The 16,917-nt window shown below is 34.7% G+C and overlaps 2 protein-coding genes across 5 annotated transcripts in view; one reads left to right on the top strand and one right to left on the bottom strand.

Annotated features, from left to right (window-relative positions):
• Nucleotides 1-320: 320 nt before the first annotated feature.
• On the bottom strand, nt 321-4,249 carry LOC110114450 (probable protein S-acyltransferase 1). 4 transcript variants are annotated; one of them, XM_028700938.1, is made up of 8 exons: nt 4,136-4,249; nt 3,871-4,045; nt 3,686-3,741; nt 2,948-3,160; nt 2,557-2,865; nt 2,242-2,472; nt 1,258-1,732; nt 321-494 (listed from the first exon to the last, which is right to left on the bottom strand). In XM_028700938.1, exons 3-7 carry the CDS (start codon nt 3,737-3,739, stop codon nt 1,259-1,261), a joined length of 1,281 nt encoding a protein of 426 aa, XP_028556771.1. In that variant the 5' UTR covers nt 3,740-3,741; nt 3,871-4,045; nt 4,136-4,249; the 3' UTR covers nt 321-494; nt 1,258. The 4 variants fall into 4 exon arrangements, with proteins under 4 accessions (XP_028556771.1, XP_020702993.1, XP_020702994.1 ...); XM_020847334.2 differs by having other exon boundaries at nt 3,686-4,045; XM_020847335.2 differs by having other exon boundaries at nt 321-491; nt 3,686-4,045.
• A 7,264-nt stretch (nt 4,250-11,513) lies between these two features.
• Nucleotides 11,514-16,917, top strand: part of LOC110114490 (glutamine--fructose-6-phosphate aminotransferase [isomerizing] 2) — a 10,219-nt gene continuing 4,815 nt past the window's right edge. The window contains exons 1-4 of the mRNA XM_020847388.1: nt 11,514-11,859; nt 15,847-16,019; nt 16,125-16,230; nt 16,436-16,581. Of these exons, the coding sequence (XP_020703047.1) occupies nt 11,619-11,859; nt 15,847-16,019; nt 16,125-16,230; nt 16,436-16,581 (666 nt within the window). The 5' untranslated portion in view covers nt 11,514-11,618. The remainder of the gene's footprint in view (nt 11,860-15,846; nt 16,020-16,124; nt 16,231-16,435; nt 16,582-16,917) is intronic.

Raw genomic sequence — 16,917 nt, 5'->3', positions numbered from 1 at the left:
TCGATTGATTTGTTCATTTATGTTCATGAACAAACTCACAAATCTCATCATTCGGCCGACATTAAGGCTACTTCAACTTAAAGCTATTGCTCAACAAAGATGCCATTGCAATGTGAAATAATCTCATTCAACTATCAAACATTGTATACATTTATGTACTCAAAAGCTACCAGTGATCCTATTGAAAACATAAAATTTAAATGTAGAAAAAAATTCGCACTTCATCTGCATCTATTGATCTAAATCTAACTGATTATGATTATATTCCAAACTCCAAATGTGATTAATAACAAAAAAATTAGATCCGGGCATTCAAAATATTGAGTAATTGAAGAGAAGAATGGATATATTCAATTAGTTTGGATTTTGCACCATAATTCACAACTTTGAACTGCAAGATTGATGGTTCAAATATGAATAAAGAAAGACAATAACTTGATCTGCTGAAGAAAACCAATGGGGCAAATAACTAAGGAAGTAATCATCTTCATCTGCTGGAAAAAGAAAAAAGAGGAACTGATTCAGAAGCAGTAGATAGTGCAAAAAATGATAGTAAGAATGTCATTTGGAACTATAAAATCACTAGTTGTGAAGCTTTTTAATGGAACAGTAAAAATAATTGCAATTGCTTCAAAATATGGGGAAGATGTAAATATGGAACTTAGAGCTTTGCGCGCCTGAGCAAAATGAATTTATGGTAAGTAGCTACTGCAAGGTTTCAATGTCATAGTTAAATCCTAAACTAATTTACCTCTAAATTCTTAGCTGAAATATCAACCATGGCAGCCTAGAAGTAGTCCAAATCCCTTGCTCAAAAATTTGAAAATGTTGAACATGAGGAAAAAAGTCCAAGGTTTTGTGGATTTGACCAACAGGCAGTAAAGTGAGAATCTTAATTAGATTATTAAAACAGTAGCTTGAAGTTACTTCCATCATAAAGTTTAGCTATTAGCCTCTTGTGGTCCCTAGAGTGGATTGTGTTGATGTGCTTGCCGTTATCTTGTTTCGGTATAAGAATTACAACTTTTTTTTAACTCTTAGGTTTCATTTGAGACGGCTTTCTTACTGCTTCATAAAGCAACTTTATAGTACAAAAATTAAAAATTTATACAAAAAAACTGCTTTAAGAAGCAGTAAGAAAGCCGTCCCAAACGAAGCCTTAATCAAGCTACCATGCTACCACCACCTTGATCAAATGACTAGCAGATTATGGGCACTAAAATGCACTAAGCAATGCATACATGTAAGTCCAGTTACCTCATATCGGTTGCTGCTGTATATCTTCATCAGGTACACAAACTGTTACAGGTTCATCTTCAGTCTCAGTCTCTCCTGTGCAACTTTGTTTAAATTCCTTTGATTCTTGATAATTATTTTCCTGAATCTTAGATAAATCTGACGGATCAAGAGCCTCACCCTTCTGTTTATTAATGGCTCCTTGATTTTCATTGATGGAGCTGTAATCTAAGTTCACAGCAGGAACTTGTAAGTTGATACCCATTTCAAGCTTATCGGCTGTTTCAATATCAAACTTCTCAGTAGAGCTAGCGATATCCATGCCCATATTTGGAGCAAGCGCTCCATATTCAACAACTTGATCAAGCACCCTTGCTCGAAACTTGTTCATTGAAGGTGGAATATTTAAGAACACCTCCTTGAAGTTTTTCAATATACCCCTGTTAAATGGGTTTTCCTTCTTATCATAGTGGTATCGAAAATTCTCGTATGTTGTCTGCAAGCATAAAATAACTCATCAATGCTAACATATTGAGAAACGGGTCAAAATGATTCCAAAACTCTTTGTGAGGGATCAAAATAGTCTTCAACTCTTTTATGAATCAATTCAATCACTCAACTCTTTAAAATGAAAAATTTTTATCCTAATATTCAATGTTTAAACTCATGTTAAAAACTAATGATTTTATTTTCACTCATTTTGTGTGTAAATCAAAACTGATTTCGAGCTGCATCTAGCCAAATGACGAAATCTGATAAATTCACCATCTTTGAAAACATATTTTCTAACTCCAAGCAATCAAATGGCCCTTAAATGATGAAATCTGATAAATTCACCATCATTGAAAACATATTTTCTAACTTCAAGCAATCAAATGGCTTTTAAATGACGGAATTAAAAAAATTCACCCTCTTTGAAAGCATATTTTTCTAATTTCAAGCAATCAAATGACCCTGAAATGAATCTCATTCTTTGCATATTTAAAGAACATTTCATAGAATTACCTGATTTGTGCAGATCAGATATAGATGGAAGACAGTCAGCCCACCAACAAACCAGACAGACAAAAAACTGTACACCATTAGTATCGCTGAAATGATCTCCCCCACAACCAGCTTCAGAAAAGAGTGATAATGTTTCCTCTCTTGCAGAATATTCACGACAGAAAGAGTGAAAACGTATATGCACAAGAAAGTGGAAGTAGAAATAAATAAGAAGAAGAATCGATAGTTCCGCTGTATTCAATAATAACAAGTCAAATTAGAACTCTTGTTGATCTCATTTATTGAAAAAATACCATGATGAACTTGGCAACTTACTAGTCCAATGCACTGACCAACCCATGGGCAGTGATGATCAAACTTCTGAACACAGTTGTTGCAGATTGAACAATGAGAAGTGCGAGGTGGACGATACAACAAGCAAGTGTCGCAATATTTTACCTTGATAACAAAACCGTTCAGAATAATATCTTTTGTACGAGGCAATCTCATTTGTGGGGCTCTTCCATTGATCCATTCCATGGAAGGAGTGTTAAAGTCAGAAGTTTCTGATGATTCTATCGATTGAGCATTTCTTGGTACAATTCCTGGATCTCTGCTTGAGGTCAGGAGGAGGAAAGTCAAATCCTACATCGTATACAAACAATTTTATTTGTTAAAGAAAAAACATGCTATGATCCTATATGATACAATGGAAACTGTCACTCACCGCAATCATGACGATTATGGTCACAATTAGAACTGGAAGCCCAAGTACATGGTGGTTCTCGTGAATCAAATCTTCATGGTGCTTCTGACGATTTCGAATTTTTGAAATTATTTGGTAAGAAAATGTTATAATAGGACCAGCAATCAGAAACATGGATAGAAATAATGAAGCCACATCTGGACCGAATATACATCTTCCTCCACAAAAGAACCTCTGCAAATAAACAACAAAAAAAGTCTCAAATTTGCTAAAAATTCATTGAGTTTTTGTGCTACATCACAGCAATGTTTTGCAAATCAACATCTACATTTAGCCAAAAATCAGATAGATTTTATTCAAAAAACAGATTGTTTAATAACAGACACTCAACTTATATAACCAGAAAAGAAGACTACTCAGAACATCCTGAGATAAGTAATATAACCAAAAGCAGATTGGAAAGAGATTTTTCTATTATGGAGAGCAGATTGGAAAGAGGTTTTTCTATTATCAATAAAAACTTTTACTGCAAATGATTAAAGTTATACTGGAACTTATTTGCCAACTATGTTGCTCTTAAAATTTACAACTTTAAGACTCCATTCATCATAATCTTCCACAAAAACATGATAAGTTGCAATCAGAAAAACAAACAAAGTCAACCTTTTGATTTAAAACAAAAACATATTGAACAAATTGCAACCAAATAAAATCAAAGCAATACCAATAGAGAAAAAGAAAATGAAAAAAGTTACTAACATTATCTCCCTTCCAAACTTGATATAGCCTCTTTGATTTCGGAATCGGCGCCATGTCTTCCACGGCAAAGCAATTTAAACAGAAGAAAAATCAATGGCAGCCGTTAACAACGCCGAACAGATTGGTGATGCAAAGCATGAAAGAAGTAGAAATACGAAAGATTGAAACTTTTTATTTGTTTCTTCCTATCTCTCTCTTCCCCCTTTGGCTTCACATCAAATCCAGACTGGTGGTGAAAGAAGGAATAGAGAAAAAGGATAGAGAGATCTGTTTTCTTTGGGGCATAACGACAAACACCTTCACGACATTCTCAATATCAGACGATATCTTCGCCGGCGGGAGAGGGCAGATGCTTATTTGCTGATTTGGTCCGAAAAATAATTAGGGAATCATGATTAGAAGGAGGTTAGGATAAATAAATAAATCAAGATTAGTTTTTCAGGAGCTCACATAAGGCCTGATCATGGCGGGGCCGGCTGAACCGGTTTCAGTGAAGCTTGATACAGGTGTCGGTCTTGCTGTAGACGAAAATACTAAAATAGTACCCAAACTTTTTTTTAAAAACTAAATTTTAAAGCTTTAATTAAATCATATTCTTATTGAAGCATATTGATGCCGTTTTTATTATTAATGAATTTTAAAAATGTGTTTAATAATTTAAATTTTCTTAGAAGTAATTAATTGTTGACAATATATATTAACACCTATTTTTTATATTTATTCATATAACATTCTATTATCTAAATAGCTTTGAATAGTCTTGCTGTAGACGAAAATACTAAAATAGTACCCAAACTTTTTTTTTTAAAACTAAATTTTAAAGCTTTAATTAAATCATATTCTTATTGAAGCATATGATATATTTTTTTATTATTAATGAATTTTAAAAATGTGTTTAATAATTTAAATTTTCTTAGAAGTAATTAATTGTTGACAATATATATTAACACCTATTTTTTATATTTATTCATATAACATTCTATTATCTAAATAGCTTTGAATAAGGGTGTCAATTTTTGAACCCGACCCTGAAAGATTCAGGTTCGGGTCAACCCAAACCAGGGTTCGGGTCAACCCGAACCCGAAACGGGTCAGGTTCGGGTTCAACAAATCAACCCGTTTTAAAAATCGGGTCTGGCTCGGGTTGACCCAACAACTCGAAATTGACCCAAAAGTGACACGAAAACTCTTATTTTACCCAAAAACCTGAGATTGATCCGTTTTTTACCCGAAAATCAAAGATTGACCCGAATTTTACCCAAAAACTAGCAATTTTGGGTCAACTCCGGGTCATTCGTGTCGGGTCGGGTTCAGGTCCGAAAACCTGACCTGTTTTTTAAAATGGGTCGGTTTAGGTTGACCTGAATAGTTCCGGGTTCGACCAGAACCCGACCCGTTGACCCGAATTGACACCCCTAGCTTTGAAATATTATTAATATAAATTTATTTAAAATAAAATATATTTTGAATGCATATATGTTGATGTGATTTAATTTGCCACTAAGCATTATATAAATAAATATTAAAATTAAAAAATAGATATATAAAGACATTAAAAAAAAAATCCTTCATAAATAATAACTATGATGACTCTTATTATGTTGACACATAGTACTAAGTACACTCCAATTGCTCAAATGTGAATCAAATTCATAATCACTTTTATAAATAATAAATAATTGTGATGTTACCTTTGAGCCAAATCTTTTTTTTTTTCCTTTAAAAAATTTTCAGATGAAAGTTCTCTCTAATTATGTAAATTCAAAAATAACAAGCTAACACTAACATAATAAATATATATTAAAGTCAAATAGCAGCTTTCTTTGTCACAAATTAGTATGATTTCGTTTGGGACAGCGTTCTTATTATTTTTTGAAACAAATTTTTATTATAAAATTTAAAATTTTTGTACTAAAAAGTAATAAAAAAAAAAATCATCCCAAAAAAAGCTTGCATCTTATTGCAAAAAACAATTTGTAACCATAATTATTTTAAAAAATAGCAAGAAATTAATAGTTAAACAAAAATATAGCTGTAACTTGAAAAACAAAATAATTAAAAAGCTTCATCAAACGGACTCTAGGTTCCAACAAGAAAAGAAACAATAATTATCAAAAGTTTTAGAAAAAATCATTTATTTATTCAAATTGTACTATCTTAGGATTGATTAATTTTGATTAATTTAATAAAAAAATAAATAGATTTTTATTCTTAAATAAATAGAGAACCATTTTTTCCATTATTATATATAGCCCAAGTGGTGCGTCCCCATTAAATCATTAAAAAATATTATTCAGTATTCTCATTTCTCACACAAATCTCAAGCCAAAATTTAAGTTATGTTTCTTTAAGACAATTTTCTTAATTTCTAAAGCTATTTCTTAGTTTAAAAAAATATCTTAAAAATTTATTTTAGAAAGCAATAATAAAGTTATCTCAAAAAGACTTAGGTCTTATTTGGGATGGCTTTCTTTCTGCTTCTTAAATTATTTTTTTAGTAAAAAATTAAAATTTTTGTACTAAAAAGTAACTTTAAAAAGTACTAATAAAGTCATCACATACAAAGCCTTAGGTTTCATTTGAGACAACTTTTTATCGCTTTATAAAGCAGCTTTTTAGTGCAAATATTTTTACACTAGAAAGTTGCTTTAAAAAGTAAAAAAACAGTAAAAAAATTGTGTCAAATAAGAGAAATTATTTTGTGCGGACACCAAATTGTTCGGAGGCCAATCAAAATGCGTCATGTCACCCGTTGCACAAACACTATACACACCAAACGAATGACATGACGTGTTAGCATTCATATCATAATTTCACCTCACATAAATCCTTATTATGTCCTATTAATTAAAAAAAAAAAATAGCGAGCCAAAAATGGTGCAGGCCGGCTAATTATTGCCTACAACTGGCAATTTGTGAACGACTACGACGTGGTAAGTGGCACGCATGCAAGAGGAGAACGATAATTAATATAATATATAACGAGATTTTTTAATAAAAATAAAGGTCAAATATTTTAATCAAAACACATAATAAATACTAAATAATAATCACCGTCCATCACACATCATGATTCGTGCTCAGGATGTGATGAAGAACTGTCCATCACATGGATTACTTTATTTAAAAAGACCAAGCCGGCTTTGCCTTTTCCTTCTTTTTTTTTTTACTTAATCATATTTAATTATCATAATAATTTTATAACCTTATTTATATTTGTTGCGTTCGGGAGTATTCATGGCGATAGAAAAAAAATATAGTTTAACGTCTTAGCATTATACGAAGATCCAGCACACAATCAGATAAGAGAGAGTGTGTAGCATTCATAAGAGACACCAGAGTTTTTAAGTGGAAACTCCTGAAAAAAGGGGAAAAAACCACAGGGCCTGACCCAATTTGAATGAATACACTAGTATTTGCAGTCGATTACAAATGAGACCCTTCCTTAGGAGAATACATTGGCTTGATGGTACAAATGTACATCATATAGAGCGCATTACATAGTGGGAGTTATAATATTATACATGTTTGTTTAGTTGGAAATGCCATAGTTGGCACGAGACGGGAGTCCGAAAGATCGTAGTTGATAGGAGATTGGGGTCAGGAAGACCATTGTCTGACGATGTAGGTCGGAAGGACCGTAGTAGGTGACATAGGTCATGAGGACCGTAGTCGGCAGGAGATTGGGGTCTGAAAGATCGTTGTCTGGTGATGGAGGTCGGAAGGACCATAGTAGGCGACGGAGGTCGGGAGGACCGTAGTCGGCCGGAGATAGGAGTCTGGAAGACCGTAGTTGGCAGGAGATTGAGATCTGAAAGACCGTTGTCTGGTGATGAAGATCGGAGTGACCATAGTAGGCGACATAGGTCGGGAGGACCGTAGTAGGCATGAGATAGGAGTCTGAAAGACTGTAGTAGAAAGATGGTACATCGGTAGAACTCTGGGCGTTAGGTGATGGCCTGGTGGAGCTCGGGGCCTCAAGTGACAGTCCGGAGGAAGTTCGAGCTTCAGGTAGTGGCATGGTGGAGCATAGAGTCTCAAGTGGTGGCACGACGGAAGTCCGGGCCTCAGGTAGTGGTCCAGTGGAAGTCTGGGCCTCAGATGATGGTTTGGCAGAAGTCTGGGCCTCAGGTGGTGTCTGGCGAAGCAGCGGAGCAACGACGTCAGGCGGTGGTTCGACGGAAGTGAGGGCCTCAAGTGGTGGTTCGGCGGAGCAACGATGTCAGGCGGTGGTTCGGCGGAGGCGAGGGCGTTAAGTGGTGGCAAAATTAAAATTGGAATCATCCGAACTCTGATTTCAACAAACTTATAGTCGAAATGAGCGTCTAGAGAATACGAACCCAACGACATCAAATCCAACCCATTCCAAGCCCAAACGGGTCTAAATCAAGGGTTAGAAGCATTGTTAGAAGGTTCAAACCACAATTTCGATTGCCAAACGGTTTTCAAACATGACGTGCTTATTGTTGAATCGAGCGACTCGACGAAACAAATCCAACAAGTCCAACATCATCAAATTTTGACATCACTAAGGCATTCAAATGTCCATCAAATGATTCTTGATTAAGGGATTCAATATCGGCCGTCCATCCAACCACTCCCCATTTACCCTTGATTTCTCACCTATTTACAGGCCATGCCACTCCATAAATCTATAAATAGACCCCTCTTTTCTCTTGAAAGGGGAGGGATCCAAGCAAGAAGAGAAGAAGATAAAAGAATGAATAATAGAAGGAAGAGAAGGAAGAAGCTTCCTCGATCACCGCCTGAGTTTCGCCGAACCACTGACCGACGTCGTTGCTCCGCCGGACCATCACCTGAAGCCCTCACACCTGAAGCCCTCACCTTTGCTGAACCACTACCTGAGGCCCTCACCTTTGTCGAACCACCACTTGAGGCATGGACTTCCGCCGGACCACCACTTGAGGCCCGAACTTCTGCTGGATAACCACTTGAGGCCTGGATTTTCGCCGGACAACCACTTGAGGCACTGAGCTTCTTCGGACCACCTCTTGAGGCCCTCACCTTCTCCGAACCATCGCCTAATATTATAGCTCCGTCGAACCACCACCTGTGACCCTGAGCTCCGTCGGACCTCCACATGAGGCCTTGGGTTCTGCCGAACCACTACATAAGACCCAGACTTATCCCAGACCACCACGTGATGCCTGAACTTGTGTCGGACCACCACTTGAGGCCTGGACTTGTGTCGGACCACCACTTGAGGCCCAAACTTCTGTCGGACCACTGCTTGATGCCTGGAGTTCTACCGAAGTACCGCCATACTACTATGGTCTTTCAGACCCCCATCTCCTACTGACTACGGTTCTTCTGACCTCCATCATCGATTACGGTCCTTCAGACCTTCATCACCAAATAACGATCTTTTTGACTTCTATCATATCGACTATGGTCATGCTGACCAAACAAACATGTTTATATTGTAAACCCACCATGTAATATACTCTATATGATATACATTTGTACCATCAAGCCACAACCTTCTCCAAAGGAAGGGCTTCATTTGTAACTGACTGCAAATACTAGTGGATTCATTCAACCTGGGTTAGGCCTCGTGATTTTTCCCCCTTTTCAGGGGTTTCCACGTAGAAACTCTGGTGTCTCTTATGAACAATACACCCTCTCTCTTATCTGATTGTGTGCTGGATATTCGTACAATGTTATGACGTTAAATTGTATATTTCTCTACCGCCGCGAATACTCCAGGACGCAACAAAAGTAAAATTAATGTTTTGTTTGGGACAGCTTTGTTACTGCTTTATAATATTTTTTAGTACAAAAATTTTATGGAAGAAGTAAAAAAATATTGGCTAAAAGCTGACGCAAATGAAACATAAGTCTTCAACTAATTAGATATGAATTATACATATGTAATAAATACCATGTCACAATAAAGTTAAAAAGGTTTCTTATCCTAGTTAGCTCTTGAGCAAGCTCTATCATGCCATGAGCAATGTATATTCTTGTTCATGTTCATCTAGTGCCTTTGACTTGCCCCCACATCCTTTGGTTTCCTTTCTAACCACTCCTTTCCTATAATGCTTTCAACGGAATAGGGAGTGAAGCCTGTAATAATTAAAATATTTAAAATAAATTTATTTAAAAAATATGAAATTTCGAAAGTAGAGCACTTTGAAGCTGATTTGGTGAGCGTTGCGATGCTACACAATGAACAAAATTTATTTATATATTTATAAATATACCTACCTCACCCCACCGACTCCCTCACTTGATTGCTTGGCCATGAAAAATTTGAAAGAGGGTAAGAAGAGAGAATATAGATAAAAGATTTTGGATCAAATTTGTTAACAATTTATATTGCAAATTTTATTCTATTCATTATAAGTAACTTATCTCTTACTTTTATTTTTGATGATTTAGATTTCTATGAATTTTATCTCTCCTAAATTTACAAATATTGCATTATCTCCTGATTTCATGAGCTCATCATACAAGTTTGGATATGTTATAGATTTGATAGTTCTGAATGATTTGGTATAATTTTATTATATTTTAAATGAAGTACTGAATGATCTCAGATATATGATATAATAACTCCACGTGATACCCCACTGATCCATGTGATTCGCTGATTGGGAATGATAACGAGTTCAAAATTGATTGGGAGTTATAAGGAGTTAGGGGCGACTAATTCACATGATTCAATGAGAGTTATAAGGAGTACATTCATTAGGAGTTATAAGAGGCGACAAATTGGAGTCATAAGTGCATCAATAAGATTACCTTAAGATACACTCATTGAATATCTGAATATTGATATTGATATTATTACGAACACTATACTAATATTGTGACTAACACTATTATTATTATTATTAACACCATTTTACGTTATTGATCATGATACTAATATTATTACTAACATTAATATTATTGATTGTTATGGATAATGTGACTAATGATGTAATAAATTGAGATGTGATGATAGAATTATAAGTTGATACAAATAATCAGTATATATATTGATGCATATATTTTTTTTATATGATTTATAACATGTTATTCTCTTTTATCATCATTAATATTATTTAATATTATTGATCATGATATTAATATTGCTACTAATATTTATATTGTGTATTGTAACTGATATGTACTATGATTGATGATGTAATGGATTAAGATGTGTGATGATAGAATGATAAATTAATATAGATAATCAGAATAGATATTGATGTATTTATTTATTTTAAATGATTTATAACATATTATTTTCTTTTATCTTGCATTGACTTTAGTTGTAAGATTTTAGTTATTTGTTTGACTATGTGCTCATTATATAATTTTATATATTTCAGAGAAGGATAATGATCATATGATATGAGATTCTGGACAACATGCATAATTTTTCTACCTACAATTATAGACAAAATGCAATCATGTTTTTTTTCCTTTCTGTTGTTCACAAGAATTTGATAAGCTCTAGTTAAATATTAAAATGAAAAACAAATACAATTCTTCCAATATAGATCCTTGAGTGCAACATAGCCACTAGGAATCGAGGCCCTAGGAAGGCTCCCGTTGAGAAAGAAGAAAGAAAAACTGAACTGAGTGTTTAGTGAGGATATATATCGAGATAGGCTTCATTTTTAGTGTATTTTAGTATGAGATGCCCAAGATAAGAGGAACAAGGAGAAGAGTCGACAAAATAAAAATAAAAAAGTACATCTTCTAATTCAATTGGAAAAAGTTCGAAAAACAACACGAGCAATATTTTCTTTCATATCTCAAAAATTGTGATTACTATCAAATGCAAATGTCAAGTACTAACTTTCAAAACCTCAACTATAAATACCAGCTCCAAATCTAGAGAAATAGTTTGTTTGGCCAATAGATCGGAGAAGAAATCCATTACTGGAGTGAGAAATCGGGATAGAGAGGGGGAGGAGAGATGTGCGGGATCTTTGCGTACCTGAACTACAATGTTGCGAGGGAGAGGAGATACATAATGGAGGTCCTCTTCAACGGGCTGCGGCGACTCGAATACCGCGGCTATGACTCGTCGGGAATCGCGATCGACAATGATCTCTCTTCTGCTGCGGGGGAGGGGGAGCGGCCCTACGCCTCCGCGTTGCCGCTTGTTTTCCGGCAGGAGGGAAAGATCGAGTCGCTTGTTAGATCGGTCTACTCAGGTGAGCATCCTTAATGACCAGATGTGCTGTTTTAGTTGCAATGTGAGTTTATTTTGTCTATTTTGATTTGATTACTCTATCCGTTTCATGTGTGTTAGTTGTTTTATTTGTAATTATTTGAGCACCATGTAGACGATAGAATTTGGGGTTCTTGCTCATGTTGTTTGGTGAATTATTTGGAATGAATTGTGGAATTGTTCTGAGTAGAGTTGGATTTCTGATTCTTGATGCATTTAAGGGTTAGATTGTGGCCTAGAGAGTCTAACAGGCTTATTCCGCATTGTATTTGGCTGACGCCGAAAGAATCGGGTGTACTGGCTATGAAATTAAAAAGATTCAATACTTGTATGAAGTTAAGAGGCGTTGGCTTGCTCTTTTGTGACTTCTGTATGAAAAGTGTAGTTGCACATTTTATGTGCTAAGTTAAGATAGGATCGTCGAAGGCTGTACATGAAAGTAGTTACACCTAAATGTATTTATTACATTGCAGTTAACGCCAAGAAAATTATAGAATACCTACAAGCATAATGCAAACAGGAATAGCACTGGTGCAATTTTGTAGGATATCTGTGGCTAAGAAGCACAATGCTGCAAAGATAGTTAAATTGACCATTTGAGCTTCTTCCTCTTTACCTATGATGAAGCATCTTTTCTCATAGTTCCTTCTAGTGGACATGTAAGCTTCTCTTGGCTGCTTGCTTGAGAACATTGCTTTCTCAATGTTATCCTTTAAGCTGTTGCACCTCGAATACTTTGTTTAGGTATATTCCTCATTTTTTAGTTAGTTTGATATCGGGTATTTGTCTTCATTAACTATTAAAACTTCTCTATTTTCAAAAGGATTTGTATAAATTATTTCTGTTATGATCCTTCGTTTAGGGCCTTTTAACTTTTTTCTCTCTTCCTTGACCCCTTTTCATGACACTCATAAACAAATGTTGGTGGCCAACAACAACCAAATGCCTTCCCCTCCGTTGTCTCTGCCCATTTATATATCCATTTCTACAAAAGGAAGAGGGTTTAAGTTTTATCTACTGCAAACACTAGACAAAAACACATAAATAGGGACCTGGACACTTAGGGGATTGCCATTCTTTCAATGTTTATATAGAAATGAGAACGTATGAATACACAAAAATTGATGATAATAGTCCCACTACAAGTCGTAACATAAAGTGCCTATTTAGACATTTTAAAAAGGGCGATTCCATCTTTGTATTGAACTAAAAGACCTATTTAAGAATTATTAAAACTTTAGAAACATAAGGGGAATTTGATAATGTAATTGGCCTAATTGTTAACTCGCCTAATCAAGGGAGCTATATGCATTCCACCTTATTTTTGACAAGAAGTCATTGTTTGAAATATTTTAAAACCTTTTTCATTAACACAATTTGAGGAGGTTTATTTTTCTTTATGATTATATAAAATTGGTAAACTTCTCAAATTAGTACTCATTTTGTAAAATACATTAACCATGGAAAACTCTACAGCTTATGCTAAAAACAAGGTCTCATTATTTATAAAATATGAAGTTTCAGAAAAATTCCTATGTCCGGTTAATCTGTATCTACAATAGTATCTGTAACTAGAGATTTTTGTTGGTATTGGTTTTAGCTATGGAGATTGTTTTTATGGTTTAATCTTACCAAGTGAGGGGCCTTCACCCATATTTTTGCATTTTTTGTAATTCATGCAAATTGCAAGTTATTTCAAGTTATTTATTTTACAAATCTCAATTAGATTACTAACTTATGTAAACTTATATTTCAGAACTATAAAATAGAGGTCAAATTATGTCGAGGGCCTGGAAGTTTGTAAGCACATTTTGATGTAAAACGTAAATGTCATTTACTTGCCTAGGTGGCAAGATTAATTAAATCCTAAATCAATTTGGGGAGAGAGAATGAAAATCTGAAATTAAATTTCAGATTAAGTGGAATTGGCGGGATGAATTTAAATTTAAATTCAAATTTAATGGAGAGAATTAAATTGGATGAGAGGGAATTGTGGGAGGTAATTAGGGAGGCTTAATGAGGGGGGCTATTAATGAGACAGGAGAGAGATTATGCCCAATGAGGGGGGCCGGCCACATAGAGAGAGGGAGGAGATTATTTGTCATAAGTAGAGTGGGGCCCACAATACTAATCAAAGATTTAATAAAATCTGAATTAAAATTCAAATTTTGAAAGAAATGAAAGTTTCCAATAATGGGGCTATCAATTAGAATTAATTTGAATTTCAAATTCAAATTGACATCCAATTAATATGAAAGCCTTAAATCAAGGAACTATTTTAGTAAAGTCTTTAATGCCTCTTCGAAACAAATTTGAATTTCAAATTTGAAATTCCCAAGAGGGAGGCCGGTGGCTTGGCCGTCCCAAGGAGGCCGGCGGAGCCACCAGTGGCGGGATTGGCCTGGGGTGGCCGGCGGTGGACTTGTGGGGGCCGGTGGAGGGGATTTGGGAGGAAGAGAGTTTGGTTAGGTAGAGAAGAAATAAATTGGGTTTAGGAAAAAGAAAATCTGGAGCTACACACCTCGAGCAACACCTCCAATAGAACTCACAAAGAGATCTACAAGCGCCACTTCCTCAAGAACTCACAAAGAGATCTTGGGAATCTCGGAACTCACAAAGATATCCTTCCACTTACTCAAGAACTCACAAAGAGATCTTGGGAATCTCGGAACTCACAAAGAGATCCTTCTCCTCTCATGAACTCACTAAGAGATCAAACAAGTAGAATAAAATTTCATTATCAATTCATCATCCCATTACACAAGAAAGGGCCTCTATATATAGGCATAAGAAACTAAAACAAGACACATATGCCCTAAGGCTTACATAGGACGACCCTTTTAAGTGAGGGTAAAAACGGAAAATTTATAATAAAAATTTAAAAATTACAAATAAAATATAACATAACGTGGGACGATGACAGCCGTTGATCTTCAGCTCCTCGGATAGCCATGGACGGTTGGATGTCCGCATCACATTCATGTACTATATTTTCCACCTTGATGATTGCTTTTTATTAGTGTATTTATAATATACTTTTATAGAATGACAAATCAGTTTCTAATTAACTTATCATTAACACTCTTGTTTCCCTCAAATAATTGGAATAAGGATAGTGATGATGATGATAATCAACATTCTTTTTTACATTGAAGTGGTTTTATCCATAGGAGTTAGAGTGGGCATTTTACCATGTTAATGTCAAGTTTTGTTCTGATGTTGGTCTTCTCTTATCTTATTTATAGGGGTTAGGGTTGTGGCAATGTATTTTAATTTTTGTCCAATTTTGTTCAGTTTTTGGTGTTTAACACATTTGCTAAGTAGTTTTTTTTTTTTTTTTTTTCATGGTATTTTAATGCTTTTGTAATAATGTATACTACAGACTCGAGTTTTCCCTATTTTAGAGCCCAAATTCATCTAGTTCTTGTAGTTGTATTATTAGACTTGATGGGTGGGATTTCCATCATTTTAGGGGCTTTAAAGTTTAAACCTTTGGGTTCTTAAGATTTATTGTTTTTTTTTTTTCTTATGTTTTTTTTTCCTTTTAATTCTACACTTTCAATAGGATAGTAAAATTTTATTTTATTTTTTTGAAATTTACTTGTATGTCTCGGCCTAACTTCCTACCTTTACAGAAGTGTTTTTTTTTTTTAAAGGGTGAAGTATTGGTTTGCTAATAGTCATTCTTGTATATGCACAGGGTATCTTGACAGTAGAAAACATTATGTCCTGAAGTCTTTATTGCATAGCTTATTATGCATTAGAGAGTAACACACCTTGAGTCACATTTTTCACGATGTACTTGAAGACTTAGTTGGATAATTTAAAGATGATGATCTTTTCCCTTCCTCTAATTCTGAAAGAATCATAAACATTCTTATTGATGATTATATTTCCATTTTATAGTAAAGGCCTTGTAAGACATGCTTCAGGAAATGACATTTTTTTGTATGTTTCTCGGCATTTGTAGAAGTGGATGCTATGGGTTTGGACCTAGAGAAGTCATTTATGGTTCATGCTGGGATTGCCCATACAAGATGGGCTACTCATGGTGTACCTTCTCCAAGGAACAGTCATCCGCAATCATCGGGCTCATGGGATGAGTTCTTGGTTGTTCATAATGGTATTATAACAAATTATGAGGTTTGTACAAATGTTTATCTTTGTAATTTTGGTACTCTAAGGAGTTTGATCCATAAGTTAATAACCTGAATGAAAGATAACTCTGCTTTTGTTTTGTTTTAAAAGGTATTGAAGGAGACATTAATTCGACATGGTTTTACATTCGAATCAGATACTGATACTGAAGTTATACCTAAGCTTGCCAAATTTGTTTTCGATCAAGCACGTGGAGGTGGTTTGCATTTATTTTTAATATTTGTTTTTTTTTTTAATGCTGACCTTTTTGTTTTTGTATTCCTTCATCTACCTGACCAAATTTCTTTGATTATCCTAAAGAATGTGTTGAATTCATAGCAGCAATTAATACTTATGTTTTACTGAGTTATCATGCCAAGTTTTTAATTTGCTGCCATATACTGCTTCTTGCTGTGTTGTAGGAGATCAGTCTGTCACTTTTAGCCAAGTCGTCATAGAAGTTATCCGGCAGCTTGAAGGAGCATATGCACTTATATTTAAGAGTTCACACTATCCAAATGAGTTAATTGCATGCAGGCGCGGTAGTACCCTAATTCTGGGTGTGAAGGTATGTTTCAATGCTTTGTGGATGAGAAATAGTGAACGTGAAAATCTTTAATTCCCAAAAAAAAAATAAGCGATCTGTCATCAGGCATGAACTAAGTCTGAATAATGCAACATATTGAAGAAAGGCTAACTGAAGAAATTCTACAAAAACATAATTCAAAAGCTGCCGATCATGGAAATAAAAATTTATTACTTCCTCTTTTGCTATACCATCACAAGTTTAAGTTGGCATTCAGGCATTTGGTAGATATAGAGGACAAATTAATCAAGATATGCACAAAGAGAAAAATGCTATATATATATATATATATATATATATATATATATATATACTCAT

This window comes from Dendrobium catenatum, unplaced genomic scaffold, assembly GCF_001605985.2.
Source record: "Dendrobium catenatum unplaced genomic scaffold, ASM160598v2 fragScaff_scaffold_1608, whole genome shotgun sequence".
Lineage (NCBI taxonomy): Eukaryota > Viridiplantae > Streptophyta > Magnoliopsida > Asparagales > Orchidaceae > Dendrobium > Dendrobium catenatum.
Note: the sequence above shows the minus strand (reverse complement) of the source record. Positions and strands in the feature narration are given on the sequence as shown.

Excerpts from the sequence above, each read along its gene's own strand:
- LOC110114450 (XM_020847334.2), bottom strand. The coding sequence starts at position 3,739 with ATGGCGCCGATTCCGAAATCAAAGAGGCTATATCAAGTTTGGAAGGGA. Across the intron at positions 2,866-2,947 it reads CCATAATCGTCATGATTGCG|GATTTGACTTTCCTCCTCCT; the intron begins GTGAGTGACAGT and ends TATACGATGTAG. Across the intron at positions 2,473-2,556 it reads TTGGTCAGTGCATTGGACTA|CGGAACTATCGATTCTTCTT; the intron begins GTAAGTTGCCAA and ends TATTGAATACAG.